Raw genomic sequence first — 26,789 nt, 5'->3', positions numbered from 1 at the left:
TATCCTTCCTATGTCAGCAACTACTCTTCTTGTCTCCAAGAGCTGCTGCCAAGTTCCTGTGTTTATAGGAGGAAGAGACGCAGTGATTATGAACACAAAGGGTAGAATTAACTGGCATGTGATGGCAGGGGAGAAGAAAAATGTAAGCTAACTACAATGGGAAAAGAAGCAAAAATACAAGACCATAGAATAGGTGTCACCTGCCTATCAGGTTTCCAAAGCCTCCCTCTCCACCTGCAGAGCAAGCGCAGTGCCCTGGAATCAGAGGTGAACAAGAGGCCACTGAGGGAGGCATCAGGGCCAGGTGAGCCTGAACAACTGTCCACACTAAAGTAGAACAGAGCTGGGACATGCTGGGGAGTCCCAACACATCCCCCACTGCCAAGTGTATCATCCCTTTGGAGCCACTGTGTCCCACTCGGTGTGGGCGCAGTGTAACCCTCAGAGTAACCCTCGCCAGGACGGACCAAGCGGTGCTGCCTGCCCAGCGCTAGCTCATGGCTGGAGACCTGCTCTCGTCACCAAATCCCAGCAGAGTCTCCTCAGGATTATGACAGTGGTGTTATATTTGCTCCTTTCCATCCACCACTGGTACCTGCCTTTCTAGCATTTTCCCTGAATACTTTCAGCACTTATGAACATAAATGGTTATGTGTTTCTCTTACTTACACTGTGAAGTTGGAAAGGCTCTCCCTTGTCTCAGGAGGTGGCCCAGAGAGACTTCTATCGCCTGTGCAGCAGTTTTGCTTTGGCAAGACAGTCTGGGATTGTCCTGCAGAGCACCGGCTGCTCGGAAACCGCAGCCCGCCCCGCTTCCTTCCCCGCGGCAGGTGCACACGGCAGGGGCGGCAGCCGAACGCCGGGCCCCTCACACGAGGGCGCTGCGCTCGGGGGACTCGGCGGGAAAGGCCTTCGGGTGCGAGAACGGCCCTCGAGTACGAGAGCGGTCCTCGAGTGCGAGAACGGCCCTCGAATGCGAGAACGGCCCTCAAGTACGGGAGCGCTCCGCGGTAGGAACGGCTCACGTGTGCGGGAGCTGTTCTGGCGTGCGGGAGCGACCCTCGCGTGTGGGGCGGAGCGGCGGCCGGTAGGGGGCGCACTCCCGGCGGCACCCGCCCTCGGCCGGCTGAGGCACCGCTCCATCAGTGAGGCCCCGCCCCCAGCGGGGAGGCCCCACCCTCCCCTCGCGTTCCCTGCTGGGGGCGGGGCCAGGCTGGCAACACTGGCTCTCATTGGTGGAGGCTCCTGCTGGCCCCGCCCCGCGAGCGGCGCGGGGAAGGAGCCGCGTCCCGCACGGCGCAAGTCCCGCGGCACTCCCGCTCCGTGGCCGGTTACTGTCCGCGCCCCGAGCGCCGTCCCGGTGCTCTCCGTCAGTGCGGCGGCCCGCCGCCAAGGCACCGACTGTCCGGTGTCTGTCGCCGTGCCGGGCGCGGGGCGGAGGGGCGGCCGGCACATGGCGCGCTGCGGCGGCGGCGCAGCGCCGAAGGGCCCCGGCCCGGCGGCGGCGGAGCGGCAGCGGCTGAAGGAGGCGCTGGCCGAGCAGCTCCGGCAGGACCTCGACAGGTGGGCGCGGGGCGGCGGCCGAGCCGGGGCGGCGCCGGGCGGGGCGGGGACACGCGGTAACGGTGCCGTCCCGCAGGCTGCTGGCGGAGGGGACCCACTCCGACGTGACCTTCCAAGTGGGCGACGAGGAGGTGCGGGTGCACCGGGCGGTGCTGCTAGCGCGGGCGCCGCTGCTCTGCGAACGTCTGGTGGGGAGGCAGCTGCGGCTGCACGGCCTGGAACCCGCGGAGTTACGGGAATTGCTGCGGTGAGTGCGCGGCCGCGGCGGGATCGATGGGCTGGCTCGGCATCACCGCTTCCTTTTCTCCTAGTCCCAGCACCTGTTTTAAAGTTTTTCCCATTCAAGGCAGTACTTTCGCAGCCTTCCTGCAGAGTTTGCAGAGGACTTTCTGTAACTTCTTCTTTTCCTCTGCCTTTGCCCTTCTGCTGATAGCACATGGCTGTACTCTCCACCTTAGCGTGCTTTTGTGTTGTATATAAGGGACTTGTAATAGAAAAAGAGGAAAAACCAGCAAAAGTCCTTTAAGATTGTCTGTGCCTACTAAAACCCTTTCCAGGAAGAGTCCCAGATGAAAACTGCAAATAAAACCAACTCTCAGCTCATATTTGAAAAAGTTATGGATATAGGAATCGAGGAGAACTTCAGCAAGTTGGATGAAAATGCATTAAATTCAAAACTCATCTCTCAAGTCCTAGTGAACCACAGGCCAAACACAGCCTAGCTTTGGTGCAGGCTGGGATCCCAGAGGGAGATGTGTGGGCTGGCTGATCCCCAGGGACTAGTGCAAGGGCCAGCGAGTTCTTGCACTGCCAGCTATTTTCCCAGTGCCACATATGCAACATCTCTCATGTCTTGCTCCAAACCTTAGGTGAGTTTCATGAGGGGTGTTGGCTGGTGCTGCCACCAGACCTTGCAATCCTCCTTCTTGTAAATTTCTCTAATCCCTTTTTCAAAGAACTGCTTTTCTGTAACAAAGCGCTGGTATTGCCACCTACTTTCCCTAAAAAAGAGTTGGTGTTAGAGCTGATCGGCACTTACAGGAATGCACCAGGAGCAAAGCGGTGGAAAGAAATCATTCTGGGATTTCACATGAATTCAGGATGTGCCTAGAAAATGTACGTACTTGCAGGCTCCTGAGATTGTTACCAACAGCAACGTGATAGTGTTGCAGTTTAAAGTTTAGTCCTTGAAACACAGCCTAATTATGAAAGAAAACTTTGAGCCCAGAGTAATATCTGAAACATAGAATCCTTGCAGTGGAGTAGCTTGATTACCAGGCATTTGTTGGGTTACTGCCACAGCGTGGCAGGAGAATTAGCAAAACAAGTGGTAAGAAACAAAACAGCATGGGTTTTGTCTTGTGTTTTTCCTGATTTCATTGTTACTGTGATGCCATTAATTTCTTTCACATTCATCTAAGTGGTGTTACAGAAGAATTTCATAGAGAAGTAGGAGAATGCAATTTAAAAAATGAAATGAAATTAATTTTGAAACAATTATTCTGAATAATTATTTATATACTGTTATATCAGGGGCTTGTATTCCTAATGGTAAGCACTTCATATGTCACTGATACTTGCTTTCAGTTTTGTTTGGGTTTGCTCTAAGGCAAGGAAGTTCTGCATGTTCTCCAAAAAGCATGGTATTGGAAAACATCTTTAAACTCAGCTCAACTAATTGTAAACCTTGTGTCTTTTCACGGTGAGTTTAGAATCTTCAAATGAGCTCCCCATATGTTCTAAGCTGTGTATGAAGTGTGCTTTGCAAGATAAATGCTTTTTCTTAACTTAGTTTTCAGTGCTGTTTGGTACTTCACCTTTTGAGTCCTCTAACCTAGCACATTCTGTGGAGATTGATGCTTACAGAATGCACTGAAGTTTGAACTCATTTGGACCAAAGAAAGGATTGGTTGAAAAGAGCCTAATCCATTGTTCAGGTGATCAAGTAATATCAGTGGCTGCTGAATCTCAGGGGTTTCTCGCTGTTAAGATGCAAATTAATTAGATCTTCATAGGTGCAAAACAGTGCCTTAAATTGGAGCTTTAGTTGTACTGGAAGCCAGCCTGGTTCTTGGAGCATGTAAACTGCCATGATGAGTTGTAACAGAGACCTGTAGCTGCAGCTGAGCTCCTGAGAGAAAGTTATTTCTTCTACGAAAGTTCTGGTTTCTTGTATATATGGAGAAGGAGAATACTAGTAACAGTATTGCAGAGTTCATCAAAGCTATAACAAAATCTCATTCCTTTTCCTGTTTGTATTCAGCTTTTTTTATTGCTTTTATTTTCCCAAGTAAGACTTATCTTTCCATGGGGATTTGGGGACTTTATTTTCTCACGAGCTATATCTGGCCTGCCTCTCAGTGAGGCACGCTTCCTGTGGGCCTCTGTCTCCCTTCATCAGGAGACTTGAAGTGGGCCATGTGTCACTTGGGTGCTGAAGGCTGTGCAGCTCCTCTTCCCTCTTGTTTGGGGCAGGAGACAGGACATAGTAAACTTCATGCTGATCTTTCTGCATAGCCTCAGCACGAAGTAGGTGAGCAACTAAGCAGTGCTTTGTTTCCTTCTGTACGCTTGCATAATCTGAGGACACCAGGAAGAAACTTCTGGTTCCCAGAAGACACTATGCATGCTACATTTGTCCCAGGTGAAATTAATGCAATATTCACTCTGCCCTCCAATAGCCTTCTGCCATTCTTAAGGACACAACTAGAAAAACGTCAGCAGTTGCAAGTACATTGATGGCTGGAGATGCTTGCCTAGGCAGGGTTCTGCAGTGTGCCTCAAGAAGAGAAACTCAGCATCCCTGAAGGATGGCTGTCTGTCACAGATCATTACTGTCTTGTCTGCTGAGAGGCAAACTGCTTTTTATTTTCTCTTGCAGTTGGACAAAATACTGCTTTAGCAATAAAAATCTAGATATTATCTCTTAATATTTCTGTTAGAGGGTCTAATACAAGGAAGGACAGAGAAGGACCTAATGACAGTGAGATCCAGTTAAAAAGCAATCAAATACAAAGGAATACGATTGTCATTGTGACAGTTACTGCCACAGGGGTTAGTTTGCAATACCATCAGTTGATTTAAAGACCAGCCAAGCCTTTGACCATGTTATGCTTGCAGAATTCTGTACCAGGCAGGACAAGGATGCTACATCTTGTTTAGGTGCAGGCAGAAACCTTTTAGAAGGTAACCTCTAGACAGCATGATGGCAATAACTTCTTTCCGTAGAGTCTGTGTATGCACACCTTTCATTTGTATAAAAAATCTCCAGCTATAGTAACTGCTATGAATACAACAGATACCCTGTTCCTGTTTCATCTGCCACCTAGCCACACCTCTTGCAAACTCACTGTTGCTCATGTCTATCAGATTCTTTTCTGTGTACAGGGAAAAAACCTCAAGCTGTAAGGTGGGGTACCTGTTAAAATTACACAGCATCATACTGACACTACAGAAGTGGTGGATTAGCACTATTTCTACCATGATATTCTCTTCCATGTGAGATTTTCATAAACAAGTTATGCCAAATAGAATGTTTGTGAATATTTGTTCTTTAAATACAGTTCCCAGTTAGAGTTCCACTGGATAACACGGGATTATAAAGTAGTGAAAAGGAAAATACTTCTCCAAATAAATTGTCTCTGAGTTTCTTTTTCCCAGTTGCTGGATTGCCATAGTCTCCATTGGACAATGGGTGTTTTAGAGGAAACAAACCTGAGTTATGCATATGTGTACTGAATTCCTTTGTTTACACCTCAGCAATTGTACCGTTAATATCTATGCTTGTGTATTGCCCCTAGGGAGTTATGGTTGCAGACTGCTCTATTTCAGAAGAATAGCCCTGCCTCACATATTCTTGGAATTTTGTAGTTTATACAGACTGTTCTGATATGGTCCTTCCCTTTTATTTGATGAGGTGTACCTTATCATGCAAGGAGTATCTTCTCTGAGTGACCGATTCATGGAACTTGAAAACAAATGAGCTGCATAAAGGGCTTTTTGTGGTGCTTGCAGGTGGATTTTTTTGGCACAACTGTTCTTTTCCCTGGGCATAAGGGAATCAGCAGTACAGATGTTTTTAATTGTCTTTCCCCTTTGCTATTATTGTGCTAGGTTGGGAAGCACTTTATATCTGAAAAGCAATAGATGGTCAGTTCATAAGTTAGGAGTCCTGAAAGCACATAGATACACAACAACCTTAAAATCCCATGTGAAAAGGGTCCACTGATCTTACTCTTTCCATGTGAAATCTTATTCTTCCTGTTGCATCCTTTCCTGATGCGTGCTTTCAAAATTAAACAAAATATTAACGTTCTTATTCCCTACATTCTTATTTCTTCTTCTCTCCTGGTGAGGACCTGTATCACATAGACCAAAAAAATGCTGCCTATCTCAATCCTTTAAATACAGGACTCAAGAATGAAGATGATTTCTTTATATGTTTTCTCTGCCCTGTCAGAGTACAGTGTTCAAATAACACACTCAAATTACTGTTATCTGAGTATTAACAAAAAAGCCGCTTTGCCATGGAGTGAGTGACTAAAGCAGATCTCTGGATATTTCTGCTGCATCCAAAGGAACTGTAGCTCTTCTGTTAAACTTTGCTAACTTCATCTAGATGGTATGAAACCAAGGATAAGACGTGTTGTCTGTGCTGGCTTGCAGTATGTTTCTATAAATGTGAGATCTCTGCAGTCACAGACTGCAGGCTTTGTTAGCCTTTCCAGATCCTGAGCCAAAAATAAGCTGGTGAAACAGATGGGAAAGTGGGAAGCTGGAATTACTAGATAGGCAAAGTGAAAGTTTTTGGGTAATCTTAACTGCAAATTTTTGTGCTTTAAGTGCTTCCTTTGAGATTGAAATTTATTTCTCCAATTCATTTCTATCTCTATACATTTTTTATGATTTTTTTACTGTAATCTTGATGTTAGATGGTTTTGGTATTTTGTGGTGCTTGTTTATGCTTTTCAAGCAATTGCAGAAATAAGTTTTCCAGAGATACATTTTTATAAAGGTTGGGTTTTTTAAGCACAAGAGAGTCCAATTCTTTGTTTTCTGGTCATGAATTTTGTTAGATTAAAAATGTAATTTTTTAATTTGTTTTCTTCAATTGAAAAATCATGAGAGTAAAAATCAGTGTCATATTCTAGGATTCTATATTCATCTGATATAAATCTTAAAGAAATTGAGGAGCTGTTTATGACAATAATACAAGAAAGCAACACTACTACTCTTCATAACATTCAACAAAATATAAATTGTCTTGGACAAAGCAAAAGAACACCAGTTGATCAGACTACTCCAAGTGGAGCTGTGCAGAAAGGAGTTGTTTGTTTGGTTGGTATTGAGGAAGAAATTCCAGAAGCTGTCATTGATGCAGAAAGTGACAAAGCTGCTGCAGGTAGGTTTGGAATTGCACTTTTTTCTCTTTTTGTCTTTTAAATAATTGTTCAAATAGTTCTACACTTGTAAAAATGCAGGCAAAATTAAAACTATTGTTACAGCACAGCTGGATATTCTTTTCTGTGGTCCACCTCATGATCTCACACTTTGAAGAAATGAATTGCTGCAGAAGTTAGGCAAGCACAGTTCCAAGCCTGTGTGTGGTGTAATAAATCTGGAATTGCCAGGCACCAGGCATGGCCATCACCATGTCCTGTCTTTTCCCTGGAATACAGTGAGCTCCACTCTTCACCATGTGGCACTTCTACACAGCAGAATATCTCCCTTGTTGTCCTTTCCTAGCAAATTGCACTGGTTCCACTGCTGTTTTAGGAGGGTTCTGGAACCTTTCAGAATCTTCCATACTACAGCTCTGAATGAAATCATACAAGGAAGTGTTTAACTGCATCTTCCCCAGAGGTGCTGGCTGCTCCAGCTGTGTCAGTGCCAGGGCTCGAGCAGCACATCTGTTCAGGTGGGACCTGTGGCACTGCATCTCCCCAGACCTCCTCAGGGGCTGCTCTTCTTCAGTGCAGAGGTGCCAGACCTCTGCAGAAAAGAATGAACTGGGTGCATGATCTTATGAAAGAGAAACTGTAGCTCTTCTGTAGATACCAAATAGGGAGCATTGGTCGTCAAGTTTCTGATAAATCAAAATAAGAAGTAAAAAGTGATGTTTGGAGAACTTTTCAGGGAAAAGCTTGAATATGCTATAAGAAAAAATTTAATTAGGTCAGATTCTTTTCAAATATTTTGTCTGTGCACTGTCAATAGCCTCTTGTACACCTGACCAAGTGAAAACAGCTTTTTCCTCCTATATGCAGGTGATTCCAAAGTAGAAACTGCATCTGTATTAGGAGAAGACTTATTGATGCTCTACAAGAAGTGCTGTTGCCCAGATATTAATATTTGCGTAGAAGGCAAAACTTTTCAAGCTCACAGGTACATAAGTATTTACAGTAGAGTTTTTCAATCAATAACCATCTGGTATAAAATGCTGCTATTACTGTTATCTCTAAGAAGCTTTTGCTGGTGCTGTTCTGTAGCTGTGAACTGTTACAGGTTTTAGGTCTTATGTGTGGAGTGGCTGTACTTTGATATTAATGAATATAATTTATCATCAACTGCCACTATTTTGAAAACAACTGTGCTTTTAGCAGTTTTAAGATTGCCACTGTAATCTCATATATTGAGCAAATACTTATGGAAATACTTGTAGATTTTTTTCCTAACTATATAATATATATATATATATATATATATGAATAACAAAATATTTTTAAAACACTGTGATCTGTAAAGAAAACAAAAATCTACTAATAAACTATTCAGTTACTAATGCTGAATAAAATTTCCATATAGGCAGAAAATTTCTGGAGCAGTAATTTTTGTTTTGGCTCTTCAGAATCAGTGCATACAAAATCTGGTTTTACTTTCATTACTTCAGTTATGTAGATGTAAAGATTGTCAGGAGCCTTTCCTAGATTGAAAGTCCAAGACCGTTTAAGAACTTTGGCTTATTGTACTCCTGTGGCTTGGGAAAGCAAATTAAAGTGTCAGTACCATTCCTTGTAGCTTTGATATAAGTCTGTTTACATTTGAGATAGCAAACTAGACAGCCTGTATTTTGTTCCCTTTGAGTATATAAAGTAACTGAGAGGGACTATAAAAACCCTCCATATTACTTTTAGTACTTTCTCAACACAAAACTGGAGGGACAGTTTGTTACTGACATTACAGTATCTTTAGAGAAGGTATATCACAATTGTGTGGGTATTTGGATACGTGCTACATTTTCAGAATGAAGTGTAGTAAAGAATGTTTGTTTCTTCTGGTCTACATTATATGTTCTCAGATACGTAAGTTTGAAAAACAAATGCTTTAATGCAGAAAAAATACTGCAACAAAGAGCTTCTATCAGCAGTGCTTTAATTTAGGCCACTTACTGCCTGGAGCTATGTATCTAGTTTAACTAGCATCAGAAGATACAGCAGTAAATCATAGAGAAAACAAGGATGTTCTGAAACAGGCAGAGGACTTGAGCTCGTTTTAGCACTGGGTCATGTGAACAGTAGGAGCTAATAAGGGCAATGGAACTTTGAATTTCATTGTGGCAAAAGCACCACAATGATTTACTTACTGTAAAGGGTTTTTTTTTTAAGTTCTCAAACAGGAGACAGAGTAGGCCCCCAGAATCTCCCACCACTTGTGTCAGTATTCATTACCTTCTCATGAAGTTCTGTCAACTTCCAATAGACTTCAGTGTTGCTGGTTTATGTCTTCCTAGTGTTGCTTTCTTACAGAGCTCTGCATGAAGCAAGTCAGATTTGGTTGGTAATAAAACTGGCACCAACCATCACTGTGGGAAAGCACAGATAAATTTATTTCAAAATAACTTAGTATCTCCATATTTTTTATAAATATATGCTGATAAAATTTAAATTTAGGTACTGCATATTTGTCCATATTCTGCTGAGTACCTGTCTTACTTAAAATGAGTTTTGAAATAACAATTCTAATTATGCCCTTGAAGTTGACTGATCACTGTTCATTACTAAAATTTATTTTTAACAGAATAAAAAAACTGGAGATAAGTGTATTCCATATCTCTATGAAACTGTTATTGTATCTTATAAAAAAAAGATTGTGTATGTGTACCCAGAATTTCATGCACTTCAGGTTAGGATGTAATACCCATTTACATGTGGATGTATTTCACGAAGATATGAAGCCTTCAGTAAAAGCTTTGTTGTTATTATTTTTGCTGGATGACTCACAGGAGGAATGTGCGAGAAGTTTCTAATTTAAAGTATTGAGACTTCTGAAGCAGGAGGAGGGAGGAGAGATGAGAGAATACAGAATATAAAATGACTGTAAAAGAGACCATAAATAGTCTTCTTCATGCTTCTTCCTACGCAAAATGAGAGTGCTCAGAAACATTTTAAGAGACAAATACATGTAACAGAAAGGATTCTCAAGCCTAGTATAACGTTTTGCTTTTTCTGCCACAGGAAATACATGACATAAGCTAATTTTAGAAATAATAGGAGGCTTAAAAAGTGTAATGAAAAAATTCTATGTATGAGAATATTATCTGTGGCTGTAGTAAGCCTGATAAGGTACATAAAGGCTAACACTGTAACTGGTGTGGATATGGAAAACTGAAATCACAAAGCAGTCTTCATCCACTATCTTGTCTTCCTCTCTGCCACTGCACTTCCACCTTAAGAGCCCTGCTGCAAAGGTCTTCTGACCTGTTATTTGGAAGACTGATACTGATAGAGATACTGAGCTACACAGACTGCGGCTCTGGGGTTTCTTTATTCTCTTTTATGGATGTAGTAGTAAACTGAATTAGCCCTGTTATGGCCAGTTATAGGCCTTTTAAATATAGAAGGGAACTAAGTGTGAACAGAAGTAGCTGACAGCTCTTGTTGTTAAAACACATCTTATTGTCCCAGCATGTGCTAATAGCAAGTTTTGTTTGAATTTGGTGGGTAGAAAATTCTGAATACATGACATTACATACTTATCATTTTGATAAATACACATTTTGTAATAGAAGAATTTAAGATGTTCAGGATATAATTATTTATAATGAGGCTGTATAAACTATTTATTTACTTTATTTAATAACTGTTATTTACTCTGATTTGGTAAATAAAGCAGGATAAATAAATGTGAAATTTTATATAAAAGGAAGATGCTTGTGGTAATAGATTTCCTCTGTGTGAATCTCAAAGTCATACTAAAATCAAGCTTTAACTGAAAAATTTATAGAGTACTGTTTGGTTTTTTCTGTAGCATATTTTGAAATTCCAAACATACTGGGAGAAAAGGCATGCAGTACACAGCTGACACCTTAATGCATAAAGGGCAAAGATTTAAGTCAATGTTATCAAAGAGTCTCATCATGAATATTTGTATGTACTGGAATAATGTTTACTTTTTCTCTCTCAGGGCCATTTTATGTGCCAGATCTAGTTACTTTGCTGCCATGCTGAGTGGAAGTTGGGCTGAGAGCTCTCAAGAGCACATCACTCTTCAAGGGTAAGTGTTGTCTCTGCAAGTCGTGTGGGAGCAAAGGTAGGCAATTTACAATTGCTGCAAATATGTAACAACTGTGCTGTGAACAGAGCGCTGAAGATTAATATGCCTTGACACTTTTCTCCAGCCTGATACATTTCCTGAGTACTGTTTTGACTTCAGGATGAAACTCTGCGTGTAGTGTATTTGTTAATATTGTCAGATGATTCAGAAAAGTCTTTTTCATCAGCAGAAGGGCATTAATCCTTTTGTGTAGAGTATGTTTTAATATTCACAATCTTCTTGAAATTTTTTTTTTCACTTCTTGTTGTACATGTCACGAAATGTGTCTGAACAATGTATTTTCCTACTTATTTGTACAATAAGTATATTTACTATGTAAAGATAAATAACATTTTCTAAGTAGTGTTTAATTATAATATTTCAGCAGCATACACTAAAGCAATTTTATCTAGTGGGCTTGTTCACCATGGCTTTCTGCATGAGAATAATGGAGCTGTCACTGCAGGATGAATACTTAAGACTTCACAGATAAGCTGGGGACTGTTCTTTTCAGTAGTTAGGTTAGAGTTCTTTTCAGTATCAGAAAACTCTATTGAAATACATTCAATTTCCTTTAAAAGCAGAGGAGTACTGATCCATTTACGTGTTAGCTTTTTTGTTCAGGCATGATGTTGGTTGACTCAGTTTTCTTCAGAAAGATTTGTGTACCTTACAGTGCTGCAAAATGTAACTGCTTTGTGTTAATATAAAATCTCTTGGCCAAGTGATACTTTCTTAAATGTTCATTTAGTTTCCTGGCAGTGTAATAATGCTGCTGCAACATCATAAAGGTTATGTGTTGATTTGGTTATAATTCCAAATCCTTATAAAGCAATATATTTGCAATTTAATTTATTCCTTCATTTTTATGGTGTTTTAGAGGCTGATAGTCACCAATTACTCTGGTGTTTGCACTTACCTCTCTGTAATTGATTTCTCTGTGGTTAAGAAATTTTATCCTTATTTTTCAGTAGAGGCATTCTCTGGAGAAGTACTGAATCCTTATATGAGACTGTTCTCATGCCAATGTCTCATAATTTCTGTTATTATGAGTCATATGCATAATTTTACCTTTTTCAGTTCACTTTTCTGCTTAGTGCTGGTTTCTGTGCTGTTTTCTACAACACTTATAAATGAAGTACATATGGCTTACTCTGAAATAATGAAAATTTTGCTTAAGGTAACAGCTGTCAAGGCTGTGGGGAAACTCCTCCTCGCTGCCTTTATGGCTGTTGTGTGTGCTGCTATACAGGGAGACAGCTGTGCTGATTTTGCTTCTTTGCGTTTGCAGCGCTGGGTTCTTTTCCTTTTGCTTTTAGTCACTCATGTCAATTGCTTCAACATGTCTGACGTTTTAAAGGGTCTTAGTTCTGCATGAATATTCCATTTACACCAATGCACACAGCACTTGTGAGTCCTGAAGACTCCACACAAAAATGTATGTGCACAAGTACAAGAAAGTGTTGTTCAGATCGTGTCCGTCATTGAGGCATTCTGTGCCTTTCTGCATTAGGATGCTGGGACTGTGAAAGGATGCAAACACTGCTGTGCAGGTCTGCCAGCTTTCTTAATCTGAATAAACACTAAATACTCTGAGGAACATTTCTACTTAGCATTGTAATAAAACTACTAAATATATATTTTAGTGTTGCATGAACAAAAATATATAATAAAATAAAGACTTAGAGTACTTATAATAAAAAATTTTAAAATATATAGTTACTTAATAGTTGATTTATTGCTGGTAAAGAGCTTAGCAATGATGAAAAAATCCTTCTATATTATCAGTGTAAATAGTATAGTTATTAGTATTAGTCTGTTTATTGCTTATTTTTAAAGATCAGAAGTGTTAGAAAGTTTCAGCAAATCTATTGAGTCGCTAAATTCACCCCAAGTGTAGTCCATTTAGATACTTCTGTATTGCAAAATCTTATTGCTTTAATTTTATCTGATCATTTGCCTTCCATTCACAGAGCAGCTGGATGATGTATCAGCTTTTTTGCCAACTTCCTTTGGCTAAGAAATGTGATGCATGTTATTATGGGCATGTCTTCATTTGTATTTTTTTCATTCTTTTTTGCAGCATAAGCCATGCAGAAATGAATGTTGTCTTGCATTCTATATATGGAGCTACTTTGGACTTCCCGGACGAAGTTGATGTTGGGTATATGTCAAATTTTATTATTCTTTTTTAATTTTAGTTTGTGCTCGTTTGATTGTTCTGTATTTTCTCAGTTAAAAATCAAAAGGAAGACTCAAAAAAAAAAAAAGCTGTTGAAGAAATCTTATTTATTTGACAGCTACTGGAAAAGGTGTGCCAGCTGGTTCTGGAATACTCTATGAGGAGAGTGAAAAACAGGATGATGTTTTATACCAAAATGATACCCAATTGGCCTGTACCTTCCTTTTAGTTTTCAGACATATATATACAATGTGTGATAGTACATAATAGTTAATATTTTTAATTTATTTTTGAATAATCTCTCAAGGTGATGAAAAGGTGAATTAGTCTTAGATCCATGAATGATGATATATAGGAACTAATGTAAATGTTGGCATTTTCTTCTGGGATCATTTTTAATCATTGTTTTATGTATAATCCTGTTTTAGTGAAGTAAAATCTGAAATTTGTGAATTATTCTCTGTAACCATTTATATAGTAGGTGATGAACTCTTGCCACTAAACATAAAAATGCTACCATTTCCTAAAAATATGGAATTGTTTATAATGTGTCCCAATACCAATGTTTAGCTAATTAATTGATATAGAAAGTAAAATTATGGTATTGATTATTATATAAAATAATTAATAATTTGCTCACTCTTTTTTTTTAAGAATGTCATCAATAACATTTTATGTGATCTTGGGGGAAAACCCTACAAAATTCCAGAATCCCACTGGCACAAATATTTTTTTCATTTGCTGTCCTTAAAATAGAGAAACTGAGAGTCTTCTAAACAGGTCTCAGCTAGTGACTGAGGCTTGTTTTTATACAGGCTGAACTCCATGGCTGGGAGGTTATTATTAGGTCAATGTATGTTTCTGCTTTGAAGATTGTTCTTTGGCACTGATATAACACTTGGTTATCAGTCTCTTTCTGCAGAAAGTTCTGACTGAACCAAGAGGTAAAGTTAGAACGTAAATTGTTCTGTTAGGAAAATTCATATATCACAAGGATTTTTAATTCCTGTCACTACTGCTTTCTCTTCAGTCACATGTTGAGCATTGCAGACATGTATGGGCTGGATGGACTAAAAGGAGTAGCTATCTACATTTTGAAAAGAGATTACTGCAATTTTTTCCAAAAGGTATGTCACTTCTCATGCTACTTGGTGAGCTACAGAGCCTGAGAATTTCAAGTCTATTGCTTAACACTAAGTCATTGTGACAAGATATGTAAGAACTACATGATCAAGGTGCTGGCTGAAGTCAAGGGTCCCTGTTCTCAGGTGTGAATCTGGGATAGGTGGTGGGAGTAAGGCCTGTGATATCATCACCTATTTATAGACACTTGGAAACCCCAGCTGATTAAAAGCAGTATTCCACATGATTAATTCAATGTACTAAATTACACTCAGGGTAGTTTAATATGTGCTACTGTAAATGTAACTGCTCTTGGGGGCCATGTGGAAATGCTATATATTTGCGTATCTTGTTTCATGGGCATGTATTTAGAAATAAAGTCTGTTTAATTAAAATTGGTTTTAAAACAAACACCTGCTTAGAATTGAGCATTTCCGCACATTAGGCTCATGAGGCTGAATTCTGCTTTACTGACATGTGGAAATAGATGACTGCATAAAGGCAAACAAAATTAAATACCATGGCAGCTGACATTCCTTCTGAATCTTTGAACTGAAGATTTTGTATTTCTGTATAGTTTCTGTAAATCAAATGTACAATAACTGAGATAATTTTCTAACAACTCTAGCCTGTTCCTGGCAAACAGCAACCTGTACTAGAATGCATGGCTATTGCTCATTCATTGGGAGTGGAAAACCTATATGCTGCTTGCATGAAGTAAGTAAAATAAAATAAAATTGTTTTTATCTGCTTTCTGTTGAAATTATTTTATTTTGCAAGATAGGGTTTATTTTGGCATACGAAATGTCTACATTTTAAATGTTTTTTCTTCACAATACTTTAGAGGTATCACTTATGCTAACAAGTGAAGATAGAACATTTTTCATCTTCCTTACCTAAGAATGGCTCTCTTTTCAACAGATGGGTAGGAAAACATTTTGCAAGATGTTTTTCAGAGAAAAGCTTTGCCAATTTACCTACTGAACTTCAGAACAATTGTCTTGTTATGTTGATTAACTCTTTGGTAAGTAGTATGCTTTGTAGAAAAATAGAGCAATGTGAATTTTTTCCTTATTTAGCTGTACAATGTAATTTAGGAGATAATAAATACAGTTTCTTAAATCTGTAGTACATTTATACTATGTAAAAGTTCCAATTAAAATAACAATTTTAAAAACTATTTTGATGTGAAATGTCATTGTTATGCTTCATGATACACAGTCTAGTGACATCCAAGTCCACCATAGTAATAGAAAATATGTTTATGAAATGCAACTGTGACATTATAATGCAACATTATGAAAGTGTTCAAGGCCAGATTGGATGGGGCTCTGAGAAGCCTGGTCTAGTGGAAAGTGTCCCTGCCTACAGCAGGAAGCTGGGATTAGAGGACCTGTAAGGTCCCTTTCAACCCAGGCCATCCTGTCATTCTCTGATTATGTATTTGCATAGTGAGAAACAGGAAATCACTGTATCAATTTCTGTGTTATGTGGTGGCATACATCGTTTGTGATTGCCTTCTCATCTTTGCCTGTATTCTAATTTGGAAAAAATTTATTTCATTTTTTTTCAGACCTCAGGTGGTCCCTGGCTATCAGGGATCATAAGTTATTTGTTTACAGGCGGGCTGACTTTACAAAAATAAAGTAGCAGTATGGTATCCCTATCTTTTACTTCTCAGATAACAGTACTACACTGGTCCCCCCCAAAGCTCAGCTTTCATTTTTTGTAGCACTTACTTACATTGTTCCAATTTAGACCTGCCTAAATTTAAGTATTTTCTAATTGTATTTCTGTATAAAACTCTGCTTAGAGCTGACTTAAGGTAACTGATTTGAAATAGACTGTTAACAGATATTTGGTCAAGTACTCAGCGTGTAAATACACTGAATTGTAACAGATATATGAACAGTATGTAGAAATAAAGGTAAATCTGTAGAGCTGTTGCCAAACATGACTGTCTGTGTATGTAACTGTAACGTGGATTGTCACAAACAAAATGTAATCTAACTAGCTCAGGTAACATGCACAGCATGATTCTGGTTCTAGCACACAACCCAACAACTAAATATGTGACATGTATCTCATGCTGAAGTCCTTGTCCCTGTGTCACCCACACTAAATAGCTCTGGTGTGGCCATGGACTGTCAAACAGGCCTGGTTTAAGAGTTGTGCTCTTGAATGGTTCTGGCCAAGAACTACCTCTTGCTGAAAGGACTGTGAAGCCTTCTTGGGACTGGCAGGATTTGTGTGATGAAGTACTTCAAGGGCTGAGGCCATCAGGTCAGCTAGGCGTAGCAGCTGAAAGCCTGAAAAATGACAGATTGCAGAGCTATGTGCCTTTAGGTTGGATATTAGGTAAAGGTTCTTCCCCCAGAGGGTGTTTGGGCACTGGGACAGGCTCCCCAGGGCAGTGGTCACAGCACCAGCCTGGCACAGCTCCAAAAGTCTTTGGACAATGCTCTCAGGCACAGGGTGGGACTCTGGGGGATGGTGCTGTGCTTGGCCAGGAGTTGGACTTATGACCTGTGAGGGTATCCTTCCAGCTCAGCTGTGATTCTGTGGTCAAGAGAATATCCACAGTTATAAAATGTGAGCAGTTCTACCACAATGCATCAATCTGACAGAATAAAGATGGCAGCCATAATGCCTCCAGACTGTCTAGTATCTCAAGATGCTGGGTGTTCTGCTACCATATTATATCAGCATACTGGGCTGTTCCTAGGATATACACATAGCAATGTATATTATGCATAGTGTAAAATTTGAGAAGTTTTTAGTAACGTGTTCAGATACGGGTCAGTTCATTCTGAACTCTGTCTAGGTTCTTCCTTGTGCAACATTTTTGGGACAGTTGAAAGGTAAATGTTCAGGCCTTCCTTCCCCTCTGCTTATTCTAATCAATAAAGATGCTGTGGTTACAGTTTGTGTTGAAATACACAAACTTGCCAGCATTTGCAGAACAGCCATGGCACTGTGGTTCTTGGTACTGCCCCCTTTGTGTACCCAGCTTCGCTGGAAGGTTTCTGCAGTTTGGACTAAAGTGGATTTTAGTTCCCACAGTAATGATTTAAAATTTGTGTTGGTGTGTCTTTGCAAGAGTCACTGGTATTTTATGGACTGAAGTCTTGAAAGCATCTAGAGTTACAAAATTAAATGATAAAGCATAAGCCTCTTCTGCCCAGAGAACGGTTCTGGTGAGCATTCCTTTCAGCATTTAAGACACCCATTCCAAAAACTGGTGAAATTCCCAGGGGAGTTTTTCACAATCTGCAAAAATGCTTTAAGCCTGCTTGAGGGATGAAGAAGTAAAGGTCTGACATTGATTTTGCAGGGACTACTGTAAAATTTACAGTCCTTTTTCTCTGCTGCTAGAGTTCTCTGCTGTAAAACTTTGAACATTTACACCCAGTTAAACAGTATAACTCTCCTCATCCTTTAATTTACTAATGCTGGAAATGTAAAACTTAGTTAATGTGACAGCCCTTTAGAGGAAAAAAAACCGGTGTAAAGAAAAGGAGATTGTTGATGGGAAAATCCCTGTGAGACCACAATGATGAACACAGAAACATTAAAATGGGAGTATCATTTAAAGCACTGTCCAGGTGCTTTATGTGTGCCTGTCCCTGAGGTCTCAACTTCATGCATGAAAATTACTGAGTTTTTAGATAAGTAAAGTGGACTCCACTTTAAAATGGTTAGGAAAAAAGTACAACAAGAGAAGTAAAATTCAGTTAGAACCACTTCTACAACGTGCTGATTTAATTAAAAGTCAATGAAGGCATTTTATATTTCACTGGAAGTGTCTAATGGGAGTAAATGCTTATTGCCTTGTGAGCAGGGGTTGAATTTGAGACAATTCAGAAAGCTTGTAATTGAGTCCAGTGAGAGCCAAATCAAACCATGAGCATATATGTAATTCTTCATTTACGTGATCTGCAGAGAAGCAAACCTACTTTGCCCAGAGATGACTAAAATCATTTTTAAAGTATATTTTAACAATGAATGGTCAGATTTTATCTTTTAACTATAATTTGCACAAAGAAGGTATTCCCTGCTAACTTGCATAGGACGAATTTGATTGTGATCTGAATTTGCAGTAAGGGATTTTGTGTCAAATATTTATCTGAATCGTTGCTTTTTCAAGTGTTACTGCATAATTTATCAGTGTCCTGCTAGGTCACATTGAATGGAGCTTTCAGGCCATTCTAATGTGGATAACCATAAATTCCAAGTTCTTTTCAAGTAACTGTGTTAGCCAGTAGAAATTGCCCTCAGGTACTGTGCTGATGCAATGCATGAAAGAACCAAAGACACAGACCAGGATAATAAATATCAGCAACTCTGTTTGCATGTTTGAAAGGTAACTAGAAATGTAACAGTTACTTTTCTTTGAGAAACTTTAGACAACAAAGACGGTAAGTTCAATCAAAACTCCATCTGGGAAGACAAATATTTGTTGTCCAATTCCTTTAAATAAAGCAAAAGGATTCATAATTATGAAAAAGTTATTTCTGTATCTGGAATGCAAGGCCATCCACACTCACCTAAAACCTCAACTTAGTTTTATTAATGAATTTATTACATCTTTTGGTGACCTATGATCTTTTTCTCTATTCAGCTTCTCCAGCAAACATTTGCCTTTTTATCTTCAGGACTGCAGTATGTAATGACGCAGTTGAAAAAATACAGTAAAAGCTATTGAAAACTTTAAAACTTCACTGCCTAACTTCAGGCAAAACTGAACCAATAGAGATTTCCATTTCTGCTTTGGTTCAAAGGCACATATAATATTAAGAATTATAAACTCCAAAATTTATTTTAAAAAGGGAAATAATTACATGATTGGATCCCTGTGTAAAAGCTCAGTAACTGAACAGATGCCATTTTACAATCAGCAATTCTTTAGGTAATTGCTTGGCAACAGGCTAATTTCTCTTTCTGTTTCAAGAACCACAAGAATGCTGCTCTTCGTCTGATGGAGAGTGACCGGCTGATCAATAGCCTGCCCCGAGTGAAATGGACAGAGAGAGCTGTGGCCTTGGCAGCACGGCTACACGAGGAATGTGTAACCTTTATTGTTGCAAACTTCCTGCACATAGTACAAAGTGAAGGCTTCTCTGTTTTGTTGCAGGTAAAAGTGCCCTCAGGTTCATATATGCTTCCAAAAAAATTGAATTATGTCACATTTTTGAAAGATCAGGCTGCTAAATTACCAAAATAGTCTCAGGTTTTGCTTTGAATTACAATTCTACGGAAAAAAAGAAAAAAACCACCAAAACTAAGAGTTCTGGGGCGAGTTTTTTCAAGTTTGTTTTAAAGCATGTAAATGCTTTGATAACAGTGCTAATACTGCATTCAGGGTATGTGCTTCAGTTAAGCAATAGTTCCATTTGGTTTAGTGGGACAGTGTCTGTGTTGCTTCAAAAAAGCTTTCAGACCCCTGGAAAAACAGCCCAGATTTACAAGATTATGAGTATGAGTAGTGTACTCAAACTGCTACTGATTTCTGTCATCAGTTGCACGAATGTGGCAATGCTGCAGGTTCTGGTGAGAGCTTACCTAGTCACCCAGCTTGTTAATTAGCCTGTTCATTTCTCCTGTGAAATATGTTTTTTAATATGATATAATATACAGAGGAGTGCAAAAAATAAAGAGGGAAATATTAAAAGTATTTGCCTTTGGATCCAGAGTTGCATGGGGCTGTAAATTCATCACAGTGTGCTTGTTCCTAAGATTTCTGTTAACGAGTGAAGCCTCGGGATAATTTGCTGGAGGCCTGGAGAGGGGTGGGGCTGTGGAATGGATACAAAAGAAGATGCTCAGCTTTGGAATACCTCCTGCACAGCTTGATAGCAGATCCTCTCTGCTCGGTAATGCTTTTGCATACAAAGTACACGCTTTTGTTTTAAACGACTGCCTTTTGTTGTTTCCTCAGGCACAGGCAATGAGCAGCAAACCTGACCTCCTCGAACTAATTTTCAATGCAATTGAAAAAAGCATTAATAATGAAAATAGCTGCTTTCTTCTTGTAGCAGTGGATATTTTGCTGGAGTCCGCAAATGTGGAGGAGATGGTAGGTTCTTAAATGTGCAGTGCTTGTACAAAAACTATTCTGGTACAGTTTCATGCCATGGTTCAAATCAGATGATATGGTGTGAGCTCAGATGGCTCAGTCATGCAACTGGGGTCAGACAGAAAAGCATTGCATAAATCCAAGGTCCTTTTGGAAGTACAGAAAACGTAGGCATTTGTTTACTTTAAAGAGAAACCCCATCCTGGCAATAAAAAACATCCTGTGTATTACTGAAAATGTAAGTCCTATGGGCAACACTGCCCCATTGATCTTTACTATCACTTTAAATTTGTGATAAGAGAAAAACTTAGCAAAATGTTGCATTACCTAAAACTTACAGGGGAAGAGAGTTTATTCTCTTCCTTCCTAAATATTCTCCCCGCTTTTTGTGAACCTTTTTTTTTAACTGTCCTCTGAAGCAAGGACTGACACTTAATCCAGTGTGTTTTTTTTGGATTGGGTGGAGGTGTCAGGCTCCATGTGTGTAACATAGCGTGTATATTCATACAATCTAAATAATGACATTTAAGCTGTGGTTGGCTAATTCTGGGAACAATTCATAAACAGTATGACAAAGAATAAAAAATAAATGAAACATTAATTACTGCAATCTGGTGCTATTACAGATTTACTTGGTCAAAGCAATGAAAATTTAATCAAATACATTATTTTTCCCTGGAGTATTTGACCTTGTTGTGACACAGCTGACAGTGAAGAGCTATTATGGGGTTCATTTAAAAAAAAAGAAAAGGAAAAAAAGAGCAATGAGAGCAATGTCGTGTTTACTAGTGCTGTAATTTGTAGGTTTTAGACTATAGAAAAAATCACTGTGGTGGGCAATAATCCTTCAAAAACAGCATCTCCATCTAGCAGACCGTTATAAAATATAAGTGATGACATCATTGATCTAGCTTAGGGAGTAAGTAGATTCTGAAAGGAATAATGACTGGTTGCTATGACAATATGCCCCTCACCAGCTGCTGATTTGTTACTTGAACACAGGGTTTTACGTGCAAGATCCAGGCGCTGCGTGATAAGCTCTGGGTCTTCCTGGTTCAGTCTTTTTATGCTGTTCGTCACACAGAAGGCTGGAAGCTGATGAGGCCAGACCATCAACAGAAAATACAAGCAGGTATGTCTGGCATCAAACGGCATTAGAATTTTTTAGCAATCTGTTCAGTGGATACAATGCAGATGGAATTGTGGAGCCTGATACAAATTGAAGCAAAATTTGTGCTGCTTTGTGTTTTGAAGTGGTGTTTTAGAATAGAAGCATGATGGCATGCTTAGGTAGTTTCAAACATGGGAATCAGTAAGTCATTTTCTGTGAAGAGTCCTCCCTGCTTTTCTTGTTAGGAATATATATGATAGAACCCCTCCACCATCATGTAGATGTATTCTATTCTTATTTACAGCTACTCTAAATTACTGAAAACACTGCAGTAGGATTAAAAACCTGATCTGCCTCATTTTTAAGGAGATAAGAGCTGTGGATGAATTAAATTTGCCCAAAGCAGCTTATCCATTCCCTGCACTCTGTTTCTGTCCTTTATCGTTTTCTCCATGATGTATAAATATTGCTCGTCTCTTGCATAATGCTCGTCCTGCACTGGGAGCAAATGCAGAGAGCTGGGCTGCTCGGCTGGCTGGCATTGTGATCTTGTGTGTGCTGCTGCAGAGAGCCCCCAAGGAGCTGCATGGTGTGCTCTCAACATTTGAACAGACAGCACTTCCAGCAAAAGGGAGTTTTTGTTCTGAATGCTCCTTTGTTTTGAAGTACACGAGCATTCTGAGGATGTGGAACTGATGATGGAGTTCAGGTTCTGGTTTAATATTAGCTTTGATGGTACAGTGTTGTAAAAGAAAAGAATGTTAAATACTGCTCTGAATTCAAATCACTTTTGATTCAAAGGAGATGTGAACCTTTTTATATCCTTAAAGACATTAGTAGCAATTTCATAATTATATACCTAGAGGTAGATGCAAATTTTATTCTACAATTACATGCTGAAAGATGCAGTGACAGTCTTTCTAAGCACAATTTAGGAATGTAGTCAAGTAATATCTCATACTAGTCTGTAGAACAGGGATAGGATTGCTTCTTGATTATAAAATCCTTCAGAAGCAGAGGAGTTGCCTTTAGAAAAAAGGGTGGGTTGTTCTCATTTGGGGTGGTTTACTTTTAAGATGCTTGTGTCCCTATTGTGAACGATGCTTTGGCTACTTTAGTGCTTTCAATAGAAAGAAATATTTAAAATCAAGGTGTGTCTTAATTTTCCAAACTCCATATTGCCAAAAATTGTTTTGTTTTCTTTTAGGTTAAATTGTGAATAAAGTTGCATATATTTTATATATAAAAAGACTGAAATGTTTGCATTAATTATCTGGTTTTAATTACAGGCAAAGCAATCGTACAATATTGCTAGACAAATTTTAATCTTCAGGTGAAATGCATGTAGGATAACTTAGATCAACTTTCATCTTAAAGATTTCTGGTGGTGGCTTTGCTCCTAGAAATTTAGCCTGTATAGCTTTAGAAGGCTATAATAGAAGAGGAAAAATGCCAAAGTAAGAGAGATGATATTGTGGTTTTTTCATTTACAGCCTGTCTTGTGTTTTCTTAGGCACAAGTTTATAAGGATTTTGTCTTAATATATTGGTATGTATTAATATGCAGAGTCATTGCTAGAAAAAGGATTAGATCCCTGGGGTGCCATTTTCAGCATACCTTTTGTGTGATTTTTAGAGACTTATATAAAAATTATTTTTAGTATCTTTAGCAAGAATTCAGCAGAATTTTTGTATTATACATTAAAAAAATGTTTCCATGTATAGTACCTCAGAACATGAGGCACTGAATGCCTACATTTTTTAATGTATTTTTTGCAAAACCTTTTTTCCAGTTGAAATATGAATACAGACATAAATGAAACCTATTGATTCTGGGTCTGTACAGTGTCTATAAATATCCCTTTTGTGTTCTACAACTGCAATTGATTCAAAAGCTTTGTTGAAAACTGCTTTCCTCCCATAGTATATCAGATGGAAAAAAAGGCATTCACTGCCTGAAAACTCCACATGACAATCACAGGGATAATTCTCATGACATTACTCTGCATGCTGTCTAAAGAGGCACTATGACCCTACTGTGTACATTTAGGTATATTGGCTTTGCCAATTTTAAAAACTAATATAATTTACTTCAATGTAATTAATCTTTTCTTTATATAGTATAAATAAATACCTTATAATTAACAACACACTTAAAAGCTGTTAGTACTCTAAATTTGAAAGTATCTTTTTGTAAATTTTGTACACTTTTAAAGGTCTCAGTGCACCGCTAGCTATAAATGAATTGAGCTTGAATAAACAAAAGTCTGACTATGGACATGGGAAACAGAAGAGTTAAGTAACTTGCTTATGGCTATGTGATGTCATTCTAGATCCCACATTTTTTGTTCTAAACATAAAGCCATGTATTTCCACTTAACATTTGCCATGTCACCAAAATTAGCCTTTCTAGAGTAAATCAGGACGCAAAGAACCACTTTCTGCTTTCACATGATGTTAACTGAGTAGGCTGGCTTGATTTCTGTCCCCCTCCTTTCCTGCCAAACAGTGAAGAAACTGCTTATTCCTTTTACAGCTGCATTTGACAAGGGTGATGACCGAAGACTTGGCAAAAAACCTGTATTCACCAGTTCTCAGGTAAACATTTATATCCAAACATTTAAAACATTCAGATAATTGCAAACTAAACAATTTTCATTATTTGTTTAAATTGATACTTATTTTCCATATTGTTTAATGGAACTTGGTTTTGAAAAATCTGTATTTTCTTGTAAACTGTTTCTGAAGAATCAGTAATGACTACTGGAAACATCTTAGGACTTAGACTGTGTTCTGCGACATTTTCAAACAGATAAGCTCAAATAAAAGGCAGGAATTTGTGTTCAGAACCTCACATTCCTCTCTTGCTACATAATGAAACTCATCTGTTTCCCAGAGCAAATGTTTTGCTACTGAGCTAATGAATCTCTGCTATTATCACAAGCCACCACAACACTCAGTCTGTTACACTCCCTGCTCTGAAAAATTTTTATTAGTGCCCTCAACAACTCTTCTATTGAAACTCACACTCAAAACTACACTATTAATTTGTAAAAAACCAGTATAGGTTTCACATGATTTGACAGTCTTGCATACATTGCAATGACACTGGTATCACAAAGATTCCCTTTCATGCACTTAATTCTCCATGTTTGAGTTCCTCTTTACCTGAGAGAATCAATATTGACATTTCTGTGTGGATACACTGTTTGGTAATGGTTAAAATCATCCTGTAAAATCATACATTACAAGTATGTTTTGTTTGGGTTTTTTTCTGATGCCATTTTTTTTCCTAGCTAAATAAAAGTACATCTGTTGGCATAAGGAATACTTCCCGGGCACAACACGGCAAGAAAGATTGCTGGGGAGATTCTTCCACTAATCAGGATAAAATGAAATCTGATGGATTAGGAGCATCTGGACATGCATCCACCAATAGAAACACTGTTAATAAGACTTCAAAGCATGAGGATGTAAAGGGGAAAGATGGCAAAAAATTAGTTTCCAAGATTACTAAGGATTCCAAACCTGGGGAAAAAGCTGCTTTGCCAAAGGCTAGAGCTGTTATAAAGACAAAAATAGAAAATAATGGAAATGTGAAGGCTGAAAGCATGCTTACCAAGCAAGATGTAGAAAAGACATCATCTGCAAGTGGACAAAAAAATTCAGGAAGCAGCAAAGGACTAAGGAACCATGAAGGAAAAGTTGCAGGTGCCAGACCTAAAGTGCTGACAGTAACCTCAAGCATGCAGAACAAAACAAAGCCATTGAAAAAAACCACAGGGAAGGAATCTCCCTCCTTGGTGACTGTGGCAGCAGCTTCCAGCAAGTCAGCAAATTCAAACATGGATATCCAGACTGTGGGTGAACAGATAGAGGAACCCAAAGAGGATAAATCAACAGAGGAAGGGAAAAAACAGACAGGTAATTTTTTATAATTCTTTGTTTTAAGTCCTCTTCTGATTGGTCTCAGGCTGGTCATACACTGAAAACCAGCCAGGGAAGCTTTAAGACAATCTACTATAAATTGCTAAGAGTTACATTCTTACCCTGTAAATGAGTATAAACTGACTTTTTGGTCAATTAACAGCCACCTAAAACAGTAAACATTTTACAATTTTAGCATATATGCATATATGGTCTTCTCAATAACTGATCTTCATATATTCGATTTTTTTTGGTACTTATGTGCAGTGCATTCCCTCTGTAATTAACTTTGAATTTACTCTACAGTAGTGAAAACAAAGGTATCTGTGAAGGTATCAAATGGAGTCACCACCAAAAAAAAAAAGACTGAGCTTGAGGCTAATGCCACAACAAGCAGGTATGTTACAAAGCAACATGCTGCTACATAGATGTGTGCATAGATGTGTATAAGTTTGGGAAGAAAGGTTTCAGGTGAACTATTAAGCTTACCATTAGATGTTCTTTTTATTCTGAGAATGGTTGTGTGTAGGATGTTATTTACAAAATAATTTGAGTTAGCTATTGGCAACATTGCTGTAACGATAAAACTGGTTTGGCTTTTGTGTTGGACTGTTGCATGTTAATAATTTTTAAATTGTTATAGGTCATTCAGAATTCTGCATACTGGAACACTTAATGACTACACAAGGTGTTGTAAACTTACCATTTCTGGAATAGTTTAAATTGAACTGGACAGGAGACAGCTGAAATGACATTGTGAAATGGGTCATTATATATACATGTTTGTATATAAATTAACAATATAGATATATATTTAATTTTTATTTCAAAAAGTTTACTTTTTAGGTTGCATTTTCAATGTTTATATATGTGTGCACATTGAAACACGTATATTTCTTGTTTAAATATACTTAAACAGTGCTAGATCTAAGCCTGGAAATAATGGATGTAATGATGTCTTTGCAGTCTGACAAAAAAAACAACAGGAAAAGGGTGTAATGATCAAAATGTACAAGCGGTACCGAAGAAAAAAGGGAATGTGAGTATGAGTTCTGCAGCACAGCAGAAGACTCAAAACACACCTACCAATTCTCCCAAGAACCAAGGTAAAGTTTCACACAGCAGGTCAATGATCTGCCACTATTATGCAAAGCTTTGAGGTTTGTTTGGTTTTTTGCGCAAGTATTTGGAAAAATCTTCTGGAGAATTCTGGGTTTTTTCCATATTTCACTTTGGTGACAATCCTAAACTGTAAAATGCAAATTAATGTGTCAACTT

General features: G+C 38.7%; 1 protein-coding gene across 1 annotated transcript in view; it reads left to right on the top strand.

The window, feature by feature from the left end:
* Positions 1-1,453: 1,453 nt before the first annotated feature.
* BTBD8 (BTB domain containing 8) overlaps positions 1,454-26,789 on the top strand; it is a 31,011-nt gene continuing 5,675 nt past the window's right edge. The window contains exons 1-16 of the mRNA XM_054285595.1: positions 1,454-1,563; positions 1,640-1,810; positions 6,714-6,964; positions 7,830-7,947; positions 10,966-11,055; positions 13,178-13,258; positions 14,307-14,403; positions 15,027-15,115; positions 15,320-15,422; positions 19,350-19,532; positions 20,337-20,474; positions 21,477-21,606; positions 24,121-24,182; positions 24,881-25,508; positions 25,818-25,908; positions 26,478-26,617. Of these exons, the coding sequence (XP_054141570.1) occupies positions 1,454-1,563; positions 1,640-1,810; positions 6,714-6,964; positions 7,830-7,947; positions 10,966-11,055; positions 13,178-13,258; positions 14,307-14,403; positions 15,027-15,115; positions 15,320-15,422; positions 19,350-19,532; positions 20,337-20,474; positions 21,477-21,606; positions 24,121-24,182; positions 24,881-25,508; positions 25,818-25,908; positions 26,478-26,617 (2,482 nt within the window). The remainder of the gene's footprint in view (positions 1,564-1,639; positions 1,811-6,713; positions 6,965-7,829; positions 7,948-10,965; positions 11,056-13,177; positions 13,259-14,306; positions 14,404-15,026; positions 15,116-15,319; positions 15,423-19,349; positions 19,533-20,336; positions 20,475-21,476; positions 21,607-24,120; positions 24,183-24,880; positions 25,509-25,817; positions 25,909-26,477; positions 26,618-26,789) is intronic.

This window comes from Melozone crissalis, unplaced genomic scaffold (genome assembly GCF_028551555.1).
Source record: "Melozone crissalis strain CALT ecotype California unplaced genomic scaffold, PUWL_Pcris_2 ptg000045l_1, whole genome shotgun sequence".
Taxonomy (NCBI): domain Eukaryota; kingdom Metazoa; phylum Chordata; class Aves; order Passeriformes; family Passerellidae; genus Melozone; species Melozone crissalis.
The sequence above is the reverse complement of the archived record's forward strand: the minus strand, read 5'-3'. Positions and strand labels throughout refer to the sequence as shown.